This window comes from Aricia agestis, chromosome Z, assembly GCF_905147365.1.
Source record: "Aricia agestis chromosome Z, ilAriAges1.1, whole genome shotgun sequence".
Lineage (NCBI taxonomy): Eukaryota > Metazoa > Arthropoda > Insecta > Lepidoptera > Lycaenidae > Aricia > Aricia agestis.
The window spans coordinates 19000689-19013958 of NC_056428.1; the positions used below are offsets into that span (position 1 = coordinate 19000689).

Genomic DNA, 13270 nt, shown 5'->3' on the forward strand with positions numbered 1-13270 from the left:
ATCCATCACGTATACGATAGTTGTTACAGCAGAGGTATCGCCTGTCAAAGCCGACACATCTAAGCTCGGTCGCCCAGATATTTAATAATTACCTTGTATATCGCTTCCCTGCTAGTAATTATGTACGATACAGTCTGTGTCGTAACTCAATATGCCGTGCTTCCGTTAGTGCTTTGTAGCTTCGTTAATATGTACCATCAAGGAAATTGATTCCTAGGCAGTTGACAGACCCACGCCATGTGGTCGGCTTATGTCAATTCCATGTTAGCTGTGATCGGTCGGATGGGTTTGACGTGCCCAAATTACTTAGGTCCGCCATCTGCCCAGGAATCAACTTCTCTGATAGTACAACTAGATGACGCCCGTATCTCCTTTGCGCCAAAACTCGTTTATCCCGGAACCGTACATTTCCCGAGATAAAAAGTATCCTATGTCCTTTCCCGGGACTCGAAGTATCTCCATATCAAATTTCAGAAAAATCGGTTCAGCAGTTTGAGGGTGAAGAGGCGACAGACAGACAAATAGGCAGATACACTTTCGCATTAGTAATATTAGTATGCATAACACCATGTTACAGAAGAGTTACAGCTTTCGGGTCTCAATGTTTCTTCATACATACTAATGCGAAAACATATCTGTCTGTCTGTATGTATATTTTCACGCTTAAGCCGCTGAACCAAAAGCACACACAACCATGATAAAGTAGTTTTAAGTTTTAACCTTGACGAAAAAGAGGGGTGTTTTTTTTCCTAATTTATGCTCATTTGTCGAAGTCATAATTTTATATTACTATTTCGTGTTCCTTTCTACCATTTTTTGCGACGTTATAACAAAAATAGTGATTTAAGTACACCCAAAACTGACCCCAAACAAACAAGACGCTGAACTGCTACTCACCCAACAAAAGCTAGATGTGCTACTTATATCTGAAGCTCATTGCACCGCATCCACTAGCATGAAATTCAATAGCTTTGAATGCTATATAACTTTGCATCCTGACGGAACAGGTCATGCAGGCACAGCAATCATAGTGAGAAAATCACTTAAACACCACATCATGCCGAAATATAAAACATCATACCTCCAAGCTACTACAATCGCGGTTCAAGATAACAAGGGACTAATAAACATTTCTTCTGTGTATTGCCCTCCGAAACATAAAATATCAGAAGACATGTTTAATGACTTTTTCAAAACATTGGGTACGAGATTTCTGGCGGGGGGAGACTGGAATGCCAAGAACACAATATATTGGGGCTTTAGATTATCTACTACTCGGGGACGACAACTTAAACTATCTATAGAAAGAAACAAATTAACAGCAATCTCCACATGTGAACCTACATACTGGCCTACGGACACGTGCAAGATTCCTGACCTGCTGGATTTTTTCGTTACTAAACGCAGGAGTACCTCAAGGCTCTGTTCTAGGTCCTGTACTCTACTATAGAATAGAATAGAATAGAATAGAATACGTTTATTTTTTCCAACACACAACATATACAGAATAGAAAATAAAAATTAAAAAGGACTTAAGCTATGTACAATTATAATTATAGGTATATGTTATGTGATGTCAAAAATTGGCCCCAGCTCAGCTATACGCAGCAAGCAAGCTTGCTGCACTGGTATTCTGCAGGGGCCAAAGAGTGACTTCACAACATAACATGCAGGGATAAACAATAAATAATTATGACTACAACAGCTACAACAGTAAAAATAATAGACAGAAAAAAGAAAGAACAAAGAAATAACTTATTACTTACTTACTATAAATAAAGATACGTGACAGGTGTACAAGCATAAGAACTAAGATTATTGCCAATTAAAATACAAAAGAAAAAAAAAATAGTTTGACAAGAAAGGCATATCTAATATAATAATATAATCTATGGTGGGAAAAACACATGGATAATTAACACATGAAAATAAGGGGGTAAACAAAAACTATGTATACACCTATGACCTACCAACATCCCATGAAGCCGAGACTGCTACTTACGCTGATGACACAGCAATTCTAGCGACGAACAAAAACCCCGTCACGGCATCTGAAAAACTACAAAATGGACTAAATTCAGTAACCTAATAGCTTAATGGCTCCAAAAGTGGAGCACTACAAAATCTGTGCAAGTCACCTTCACGCTGCGCAGAGAGGACTGTCCCCCGTCTCCCTAGAGAACACAGTTCTCCCCCACCAAAACAGCGATAAATACCTAGACATACACCTAGACAGACGCCTAACATGGCAAAAACATATAAAAGGCAAGAGGGACGAACTGAACATCAAATTCAAAAACCTGCTTATAGTTTTACAAACTGATTGCAGATAAAATTGGACAAAAAAAAAAGTACACCCAGCTTTACCCGGGACATTTTTCTGAATCTTATGACACCTCATCACCAAGTTTTTGGGCATTATTATAATATAAACAACAATTGAACAACCTTTCTTTTAAAATTTTGCCGTACTAGGATAAACAGATGGCTATCAAATAGCTTTCCAGTAAAAGCACATAAAAATCAAGATGTTTTTATAGCTGAAATGTTCTTTGCAGTACGTCGTGTTTTTGTCTTTTCTATGCCGATTTTTTTAATGGAATAAGGGGGCAAACGAGCAAACGGGTCACCTGATGGAAAGCAACTTCCGTCGCCCATGGACACTCGCAGCATCAGAAGAGCTGCAGGTGCGTTGTCGGCCTTTTAAGAGGGAATAGGGTAATAGGGGAGGGTAGGGAAGGGAAGGGGAGGAAATAGGGGAGGGGAGAGTAGGGAAGGGAGTTAGGTCTCCGGTATACTCACTCACTCGGCGAAACACAGCGCAAGCGTTGTTTCACGCCGGTTTTCTGTGAGAACGTGGTATTTCTCGAATATATATATTAATAGTACCGAAGCATGGCTTTACCACGTCCCACGTCAAATTTTAATGATTTTAGTAAGAACTTAGCGAGCTATAAAATATGTGGTTGGTAAAATTATTTTATGCGCTTAAGAACTCGGCGCATATTTACACAACGTACTAATTTGGTTTAATGACTATTACGACTTCATGTACTGATAAAAATCGAATGAAATATTTCAAAACAAATTTGCTGTATTAGGTTAAAATAAAATATTATGTTCTATTTTATTTCAACCTCATACAGCATTCATAAATAAACCGACCGCAGTCGTTTGGCGCAATGATTTTTAACACTATTATTGTCTGTAAGGGTTAATTCATACCACAAAGCGACGCGTATATGCATTTCTAATTTTGTATGGATTTGACAGATTTGTATGACGTCTCACGCAATTGAAATCTGTCAAATCCATAAAAATTTAAAATTGCATACTACGTGAAAGTGTCGCGTTGCGATCTGAATTATTGACCCCAAGGTGACATTTTACAAACCAGCAACTGCTTTGTAAAATGTCACTTTATAAACACAAGTTGTGCAAAAAGAGACACTCACGTCTTGTTGACGTCTACTTGACAATGTCATCCAAGTACCTCAAGGTTCTTCTAAGGGTCAATAAATTTACGTTTGTTTGTTTCAGGACATAAAGTATATGCTGCTGCCGTGGGTTTTCTCTATGGGTACAGAAACTCTTGTGGAGGTCATCAACCTCATCTACCTTTTCTACTTACAAACTGTAAGTATAAACCTCTTTTATATAGTTCGTAACTTTTTAGAACCTCCTTTCCCTTGGGTGTAACAAAAAACTTGAAGATCTAAAGCTACGTTTATATACATGGTGTAACAAAACTAAGTGACAATACTTTAGGGTCTATATGTGTTTGTATATAGTTACTGTAAAAGTAGCAGCGCCGAAAGAGCTAAATTTTCATGAATTTCCCCAACTTTCATTGTGAATTGAATACATGGACTCATGTCCTAAAGTATTATCACTTAGTTTTGTAACATCCTGTTTAAATGCTAGCTTGCATTACTCTTTAATAATATTCTACTCCTGAGACTAATATATTATATGTAAACAAACATAATATTATAAGTATTTAATATATTATTGTATTTAAAAACTATTTAATGTTTGAGCAAAAACTTTACTTTAGTCGTCTGCCAGATGGATAATAAAATATGTTTTACATTAAATATTTTGTTAGAGAAGTTTATTTTAACTCATATTAATTAGAAATTATGGTTCAACGTGAAAAGTTTGCGATGAAATAGCACATCACAAGGACATTAAGTACTAAACAGGGCCTTTAGTCGGAAAGCTAGAAATCAAATATGTGATACAAGTACCGTATAATATGACTATTGTTACATATCAGTGTTGCATTTAAATTCAAATTCAAATTGTTTATTTCAGACATGGTCCATATTATAAATTTAAAATTTCGTACATTTTTTATTTTTTTATATAAGTATGTCCAATGTCCATACATTTTTATTATCGAAACTATCGAAAGCAACCTTGGCTGCTGCTCCCGCTCCCATAGCGAAGTAAGTTGAAAAGTTACTAAAGAGACGACGATGACGATTAAAGAGACGCGTTATGTTCAGTCCCGTTCACTTTTGATTTCCAACTTCGCTTTCAGAATTGAAAGGAATAGGCCATTTAGCCAAGACATTTTCGTTATCAGTTCGTTATAGAATCGCCGATCACAATGTATGGAATTAACATAAGCGTTCGTTAACATGACGTTGACGTTCGACTCGTCTTATATCAACTCCATACATTTTGATCGGCGATTCTATAACGAAGCGATAAAGAAAAGATGTTGGCACACCCCCGCGAACAATAATTGGAAAACATACTTAAAGTACCTTTACAAGCTCCGAACTGTCACATACATTAACTTTTTAATCGTAAGACATCTCTCATACACGACTTAAAAGAGCACAAATGCATTGATGAAGCAAAACATTTACCTCACTACTATAGATATTTCGTATAAAGCACTTATATTAGAATTTAGAGCTAAGTACTAAGCACTTTAGCTTAGCTTCCCAACATGCTCTGAGTATTTCAAATCCTACGTAATCTTAATGTAAAGAGCAAACAAAAAGTTTCAGTTTGACTAAAATCTAATAATATATAAAATTCTCGTGTCACGGTGTGCGTAATTGAACTCCTCTGAAACGGCTCGACATTTTCGGATATTATATGAGTACAATTATTAGCCAAGTTCCAGTAGAAAGTTTCGTGCGCTCATGCGCTTGCGATGCAATATAAAAATTTCATATAATTTCTTACTTTGCCGTCAAAAATAAATGAAGACATATTAAGTGGAAGAACACGATAACTAAAATTTTGTAACATATGGACATTTACTCATTTTTCCCCTATAATTTGAACAAATCTTGTAACTTATCTACTTCATCACCTGGCTAATAATATATCTGGCTACACATAAATGCACAGTTTTTTTTTTTCAAATCATTTTTCGGGTCCTAAAGCCTACTAACCCTAAAGTGTCGATTTTATAATTCATTTTTATACTTGAAAATAAGCCCCGAATTGTTTAATTTTCTAAAATTAGATACTACATTATATTTCCGAGAATTCGATCTGAGCAAAAACACGATATCTTAAAATTTTCTCGATAGAAAAAAATCACAAAGATGCATCTAATTCTCACGAATTTTTCATTTATTGCCATAACCGTGCATTGAACTAAGTTAATATTTTAACACATTGTATAAAATTATATCATTGAGAGATCGACCTAGCGGATCTTTAAAATGTTGTATATTTATCGAGTTATTGAGAAAAAACTAATATAAGAATCCGCGTCGTCCTTTTTCACCTGGCATATGAAAGACGGGCGTGAGTGTGAAGAAGAGAGTGTGTGTTGATTTTTGGGGTTAGTCGCCCTCTTAAGCAAATAAAAAAAACTGCAATTTTCAAATTCAAATTGATTGCCAAAATATGTAAGGATAAAGAAATAGTTTTATTTTTATTTTCAAATAATTTAACTAACTCTATCAGAATGTAGAACTTGGTACCTATTACCGGTTCGGGGGCTAGCTCGACGAGAAGAACCGGCGAAACAAAATTAATTATTTAGTTATTTCTTGTTAATCCTGCAGGAACCATACAAATGCGATAAAAAGTGTCTTATGACCATTTGGAACATAATTACTAACTACCTCTATATGAGTGAGCCTACGATAAAGATAAGTCTAGTTGATTCCGAGTATGTATATTAAACTGTTGATGTCATAATTTATAGCTTCAAGAAACATAAACCGCTACCACAGTATAACATAGTTGAGTACAATAATTCAGCTGTATCCTAAAGTCAAACTACTGAGTACTGAGTCAAGTTTTACGCGCACGTAGCGTGAATCGTGACACTGTATTTTTTGTTGCTTGAAGTTATCTAAAATCCTTCTTATGTATGCGTGTGCCCCATGAGGCGATCTTGTACAGAATATATGATTTACTGCATATTGAATTGCGCTATAATCTAAAGACGTAAAGAACTCTATCCAATTTTCTGCTATTCATTCTTTATTTAATTTTCTCAAAGACTCCTCTTATTATGTTTAGTTTTGAACTTTCTTAGTGGGATTGTTTACGAGTTTCAAAGAAACATAAAATAATAATTTTAATTCTTCATAATCTTGTTAGGAGAAAATGTTTTACCGTCTCAAGTATTCTATTTTCATAATACATCTTAGATTACCTGCAGCTGAAGTACCATTTAATACATATTATAATAACAATTTGTGAGCAATTTGAATTCTGAGGAATTTGAAAAAATAATAATATTGTATTTTTTTGTCTTTGTTAGTAGAAATTTTCTATTTAGACGCCTACATTCTCATATTACTATCAAATATTTATTACTACTCATATTATGATATCAACGTAGAGGTAGATGCATTTTATAATATTCTCTCATTCATATTTACTTTTAATCTAAAACTCATTTTCCTTAATTCTTACTCAATCCTTGGTGTAAAATTGTAAATGAACAGCATTTCTGAGAATTTTAAAAATATGTTACTTTAATTAGTGAAGCCTCACAGAGACAGGGGTCTCTGTTTAATAGAATGACAAGAACTGAATGTTCCAAGCCGCTCAATTCAACTGACTGAATTACTTTATATACTTCATTATTCGTACTTTCGAATAGTTAAGTAAAGCTACGACAACTTTTACAAAATTGTATTGATTTAAATAACGTGAAACATCACATAACATGGACCAAGACAAGATCGCTGGATAAGGCTCGATTTATATGCGTACCGCCCGAACGCGCGGTTTGGCGGCTAAAACGCGAAATCACAAACAATTATTGTATGTATGACAGCGCGACCGCGACGCCATTACTACCGCAGGCACGGTTGATTCGGGCCGCAACGCGACGCGTAGATTCATTTCTAAATTTGTATGGATTTTACAGATTCACAAGAGGTCTCACGCAATTGAAATCTGTCAAATCCATACAAAATGCCGCGCCGCGCCTCGCCTCGCCGCGCCTCGCCTCGCCTCGTCGCGTTGCGGTCTGAATTGACCCTTAAGGTGCTCCCTCACCGGTAGCATTCGCTAGTAATATAAAGTTACAGAGTCGAGCATCAGTGAGGGAGGAGAACCGAGCATTACAATACGCACCTTGCGCTTGTATACAATGTGTAATATCTATATAAGTACAACTTGTAATATCAATGATACGTGACAGTAAAGTCAACTTACTGTGCTCAAAATCGAATCTGTAAAGTTACATTACACGAAAATGCTCGCGATGAGGGAGCACCATAATAAATCGTTACATTGCTTGTGGTATTATGTAGACTGGAGAGGATACATACATATAAATCAAGCCTTGGTACTTACACTTACAAAAGAAGTCTACCTTTGAGTTAACTTCGATATGGAGTTTATTGGCTATTTAACAATCATTACAATATTATATTATATATAAAATTTATAAAACTTTAGTAACGTTTTTCATGTTTGCCGTAGCAAGCCGGGATTGAGGTAAGAATTTTTTAAATTCCCTAACCGAGACACATTCATTTTACATTATACGACTATAATTACTATTATTCAATGACGTAGAGGAGTACATATTAATGATTGTTACAAATAAATCTATTACATATACTCAAATAAAATATAGTCGCACGTGTAAAATATCTCTTTGCAAACCGCATTTTTATTGTAACGTAAATAATGATATTTATTTTCGTGTCGCAAATTTATTATTTATCTGCCTCAAATTGTTTGCTTCAGTAAATAATTGTTTATTATATACCAAAAATTTATTATTATTATTAGACCACACCTTTCATAATTTAAACATAATATTTAAAGATATATGTTTATTGACAGTTGTAAATCAAATTAGAAGCTCAATATTGTGGTAATGTTGATAAAAAGTAAATTCGAAGTCAAAATTCTCCTCTTTTTATTTGAAGCGCAATAAAAATATTTTTATTTCAGTCGATAAACATGCAAGAGATGTTAAAGCCTTAGAGTTTTTGAATTTTGTGCTTTATTGTCCTATAAACGATTCATATTCGGTGATAAAGACTGCCTTTTAAACAACTTGTTACGCCATGGCTCAAGAGCCAGCAACAGTCAGATATTTTTATAAAAAACTGTTAGTGTTCTGTTTAAGACTCCTATAGAGGTAAGAGAAACCAGCAACTATGGAGTTTCGGTCACGGTTACTTTAGGAGGTATCCAGTTTTGAAGGTCTACCTGACCTTGGATTAAAGTATGAAGCTCCTGAAATAGACAAGAAATAGACGTCCTTAAGAACTGGACAACTCCTAAAATAATCGCGACCGAAACTCCATTGTCGTTGGCCGTTCTTACCTCTATAGGGGCCATAAACAGAAAGATTTACAGCTTTTAAAAAATTACGAAAGACTGGCTCTTACTCGTAAAGCGAAAACGTCATTCAATAAAATACAATATTTTTAACACAAGTCTTTAATGTAGCTTATCGCTTCCATATAATACTATAACTAAGGCTACGCTCACAAAAAATGATATTGATTCAATCGTATCATTTAAGCTATTTTTAAGCAAGTAATTGAAGGCCTGATTACACCTACCGAGGACAGAGGCGAGTGGCGAACACTCGGTAATCGGTAGGTTTAAATAAATTCTTATCTTCCTTAAAAGTTATATTCATTAGCTCCAGTAGTAATAAAGAAATAATATGCAACAAATCAAGTTCCTTTAACATGAACTACTTCTGAGAGAAAAATATAATGCCACCTGTCCATTCCCGGTAACTAAAATAATATAGCTGCGTAGACGTGCTAATTAATATCATTACAATTATTTAATTTATGGCTTATAGAGAGAACAAACAAAATACTGCACTTTCGCATAATTATAATAACAGGGATGTCAACAGTATGTTGTTGCATGTTTTGTTCAGATTAATTTATTAACTACTGCTTGTATCATGATTCATGCCATGCTATTGCAAGCGAAATCAAAAATCCCTGTTAATACGATTGAAAATCTTTAAATTTATGCATATGCAGGATTGCAAATTTTAGCTGAAAAATCAAACGGTTAGGTCAGTAACCGTCTGCTATATATAAATCCTAAAATATCCGTAGTTAACTTAAAAAAAACTTATATTACGAGCACAGTACAACAATAGTGTAGATTGTAGAAGATACTTAGCTGCAAGAAAGTCTCTTTCTGTCAGTCATATCTTCTTAAGAGTCCGGGTGCCATCGCAATTATTCTCATACAAACGTAATACCAAGATCATTTCCCATACGAGAATATTTATCATATAACATATTTGAGTTATTATTCAGCTTAAGATAGTTATTACCTACGATTACAATTTAGTATGTAAATATTGTAATCGTTCATATTTTTGGTATGTTAATGTTTTGCAGTGAATCTTTGTACAGGAACCTAGGTAATTACTATGTTAAGCTGAATAATAACTCAAATATGGTTAATATTCTCGTATGGGAAATTATCTTGGTATTACGTTTGTATAAGAACTGCGATGGCACGCGGACTCTTAAGCCGCAAGTGCAAGTTACTTTGAGTCTCAGGTAAGAAAAAATGTACAGTTCCCGCGCTCCCGAGTAAGTAGTAACACAAGTCAATCACAAAACTAATTTCATAGGCCAGAAAAATATTTTTTGCGGTGACCCCAAAAAATCTACCGTGTTTATATGTTTATGTATTTAGCAAACAATGTGGATTACGGAAGGGCGTAAAATTTTTATGTAGGTACGGATACGAGCAAAAAGTCCCTCTAATTTAGAAGGGACCAAAACATAATACACTAACTTGGTAGATCCCGTACACAAGAAAAAGTTTCCCAAACAATTTACAACTTCGTCCCTTTATGTTAATTACTAAATATTGTTTTAGATTATTGAATGGGATTTTATGTTTTGTAAATTGAATTCCGCTTTATGTGTTATCCCTCTTATGAGGAAACGCTGCCGACATTAATACGATTTTTGTGCTGCAGAAGCGAGCTATACGTTCAATTTATAAAATGTCAGCTTTTGAATCTCTGAGAGAAAAGTTTAAAGAAATTAGTATTCTAACTGTTGCTTCTCAATACATTTTGGATAATGTATTAGTTAAAAAGATTCTTACAACCAAAAGTGACAGTCACGGAAGAAACACTAGAATTTAGAAATAAGTACAAACTAGAAATACCGGTGATCAGACTTAGTAAAGTTAGTAAATCTTTTAAACGTCAATGTATACGCCTTTACAATAAAATCCCAGAAAACGTTCAAAATCTTTCCATTAATAAATTTAAAAAAGTAGTCAAAGAGTCAAGAGTAAGATAAGGTCAATGATTTCATAAGCGATGGCACATCTTGGGAGTAGGATTATTTTATGACTTACAATTATGTATGTATGTTAAAATTGTTTAATTTTAAGTTACAACATTGTAAACCTTATTTTAAAATATTAATTTTTTCTCACTTTTTTCGTAAAAAAGTGGGCCCCGTGCGAGTTTCTTACGCCGGTTCTTCTCGCCGGGTTAGTTCCCGAACCGGTGGTAGGCATCATGTAGACGTTCAGAGAACATTTGCAAAAATTTATTCTAAATAAAAAAGTTTGAGTTTGGCTCTTAATCCACTTCAATAAATTAATGATTTACACGATTACATTTTTTAGATACAACGTGATCGAAGGATACAACTAACATCTTACAAGCCTCGATTTTCGTACTAATAATAGTCTGTGAACAACTGATTCAATTATCTTACATCTATTAACACTAATTCGGTTGAACTAGACAATGGAATATCGAACAAAGGACTACTAGTTGATCTCTGAGGAGTTATCTACTGAACATGTTACAAGTGTTTTTAAAGTCATGAAGTGCCCGGTGTTGCAAGGCTTTAAAACTTTTCCTACGTTTCCAGATATGATATCCATTGAAAAATTGGATGTAGCACTTTTTTTGTTCGCACTAAGACTTCTAAGAGCAATAAATAAAATTAGAGAAATTCTACGAATAATAAACCTGAAATAAAATAGTTATATTATTTTCTTTAAATATATATGATACTAATTTTATGGCAAAATATAAATTTAAAGTTCAGTATTCAAAAGTTTTGAATTTGTGACCCCAAGTCAATAAAATCATGACTGTTTAAAGCATAAACTTTATGCCAATTTGAAACTTTTTTTGTCACAAGTCACAACTCCGAAGTAACTCACAACACATAATATACGTATAAATATATACAAGATGTTATTATATATACTAGAGATCGCCCAATGGTCCAAATTCGACCTTAGTTTCAACGACATTAGGACTACTACGGTCTATATATTTTTTTAAAATATTGACTTTATCATATTTTTTTCAACTCTTGTCTCTGGGACTCAGCTGATCTCAGACTGGCCGTGTAAGCATTGTCTAATAGTATCTAAGATTTAATAAAAAAACTATAATCCATTTTCAATTTGTCAACTTGTTGTCAACAGACTTCAACCATAAATAAAAAAGTATAATTCGTATGTATAGGCTTGTCACTCAAAAATCTGTCATCTTCTTGAGTGTGCGTATTGTAGTGTGTGTAATGTTTTATTTGTTAAAAAAATGTATGATAAAAGCATAATTTAAAAATAATATTAGCTCAATGCACTCCTTCACCATATAAACTATAACTGCAAAATTTCATTCACCTACGTTTCCCCATTTTTCGTCAAAAGGGATACAAAGTTTTTGGCTCACGTATTAATATATAGATAAGATTGTCGTTATTTGTCTAACGAAGACATCGTTCCAATAGCTTTCAGTTCTGTTTGATCATCGAATTATAATTCCTTGGAAACTTCATTCATCCAAGTTAGAATTATACGAGTATCAGCTTAGTGCGTTTTAGACGTGAAGTTTTCATTATGTTATTTGTGAAATATTGTATTGAGTATTATATATTTTATGAAGGTTGTTGTCCTGGGGAGCGTCCACAAACTACGCGTATTAAAAATGTTTTTGAAATTCGTTATTTATAATCCAGAATTAATCAGAAATAAGTGTCCTTATATAGACTGATTAATGATAAGGTTTAATTGAATCTTTTTCAGGGTTCCGTAGCCAAATAGTAAAAACGGAACCCTTATACATTCGTCATGTCTGTCTGTCTGTCTGTCCGTCCGTATGTCACAGCCACTTTTCTCCGAAACTATAAGAGCTATACTATTGAAACTTGGTAAGTAAATGTAGTCTGTAAACCGCATTAAGATTTTGATACAATTAAGAAATTTAAAAAAACCCCGCCAAACAACTTTAAAAAGTAATGAAATAATATAATATTTTACTGACTTTAATTTTAAATAATTCCTAAGTGTAAAGTGATATTTTAGTCCATAATTGTTGTCACGGTGTGTCGGGGGACCGCTAACAGTGTCTTTTGCATTTTGTATCGCCATATCACTGATTGTCTCGATTCGGTTCGCTGTGAACTGACCCTTAAACTATAATGTTATGTGAAATCAAACATCTACATATTTAGCGGTCCCCCGACACACCTTGACAACAATTATGGACTTAAATATCACTTTACACTTAGGAATTATTTAAACTTAAAGTCAGTAAAATATTATATTATTTCATTACTTTTTAAAGTTGTTTGGCGGGGGTTTTTTAAATTTCTTAATTTAATTTTATTTCATGTTTTTTAAACTTGTGTTGGTTATAGTGCAGAATAATTCCTATCAACAGGATTATAATATTATATCCCAAATCCCAATGAATACCGTCTAGGAGTGTCCTTTTGGATAAGGCCGTCAATATGAGTCCAAACATGAAACCTCCACTTTGGGTTCATAATATGGAGCTCGG

General features: G+C 33.9%; 1 protein-coding gene across 1 annotated transcript in view; it reads left to right on the plus strand.

The window, feature by feature from the left end:
* LOC121739183 overlaps positions 1-13270 on the plus strand; it is a 142538-nt gene that overhangs the window by 54883 nt on the left and 74385 nt on the right. Inside the window, exons 5-6 of the mRNA XM_042131532.1 lie at positions 3541-3636; positions 7924-7938. Of these exons, the coding sequence (XP_041987466.1) occupies positions 3541-3636; positions 7924-7938 (111 nt within the window). The remainder of the gene's footprint in view (positions 1-3540; positions 3637-7923; positions 7939-13270) is intronic.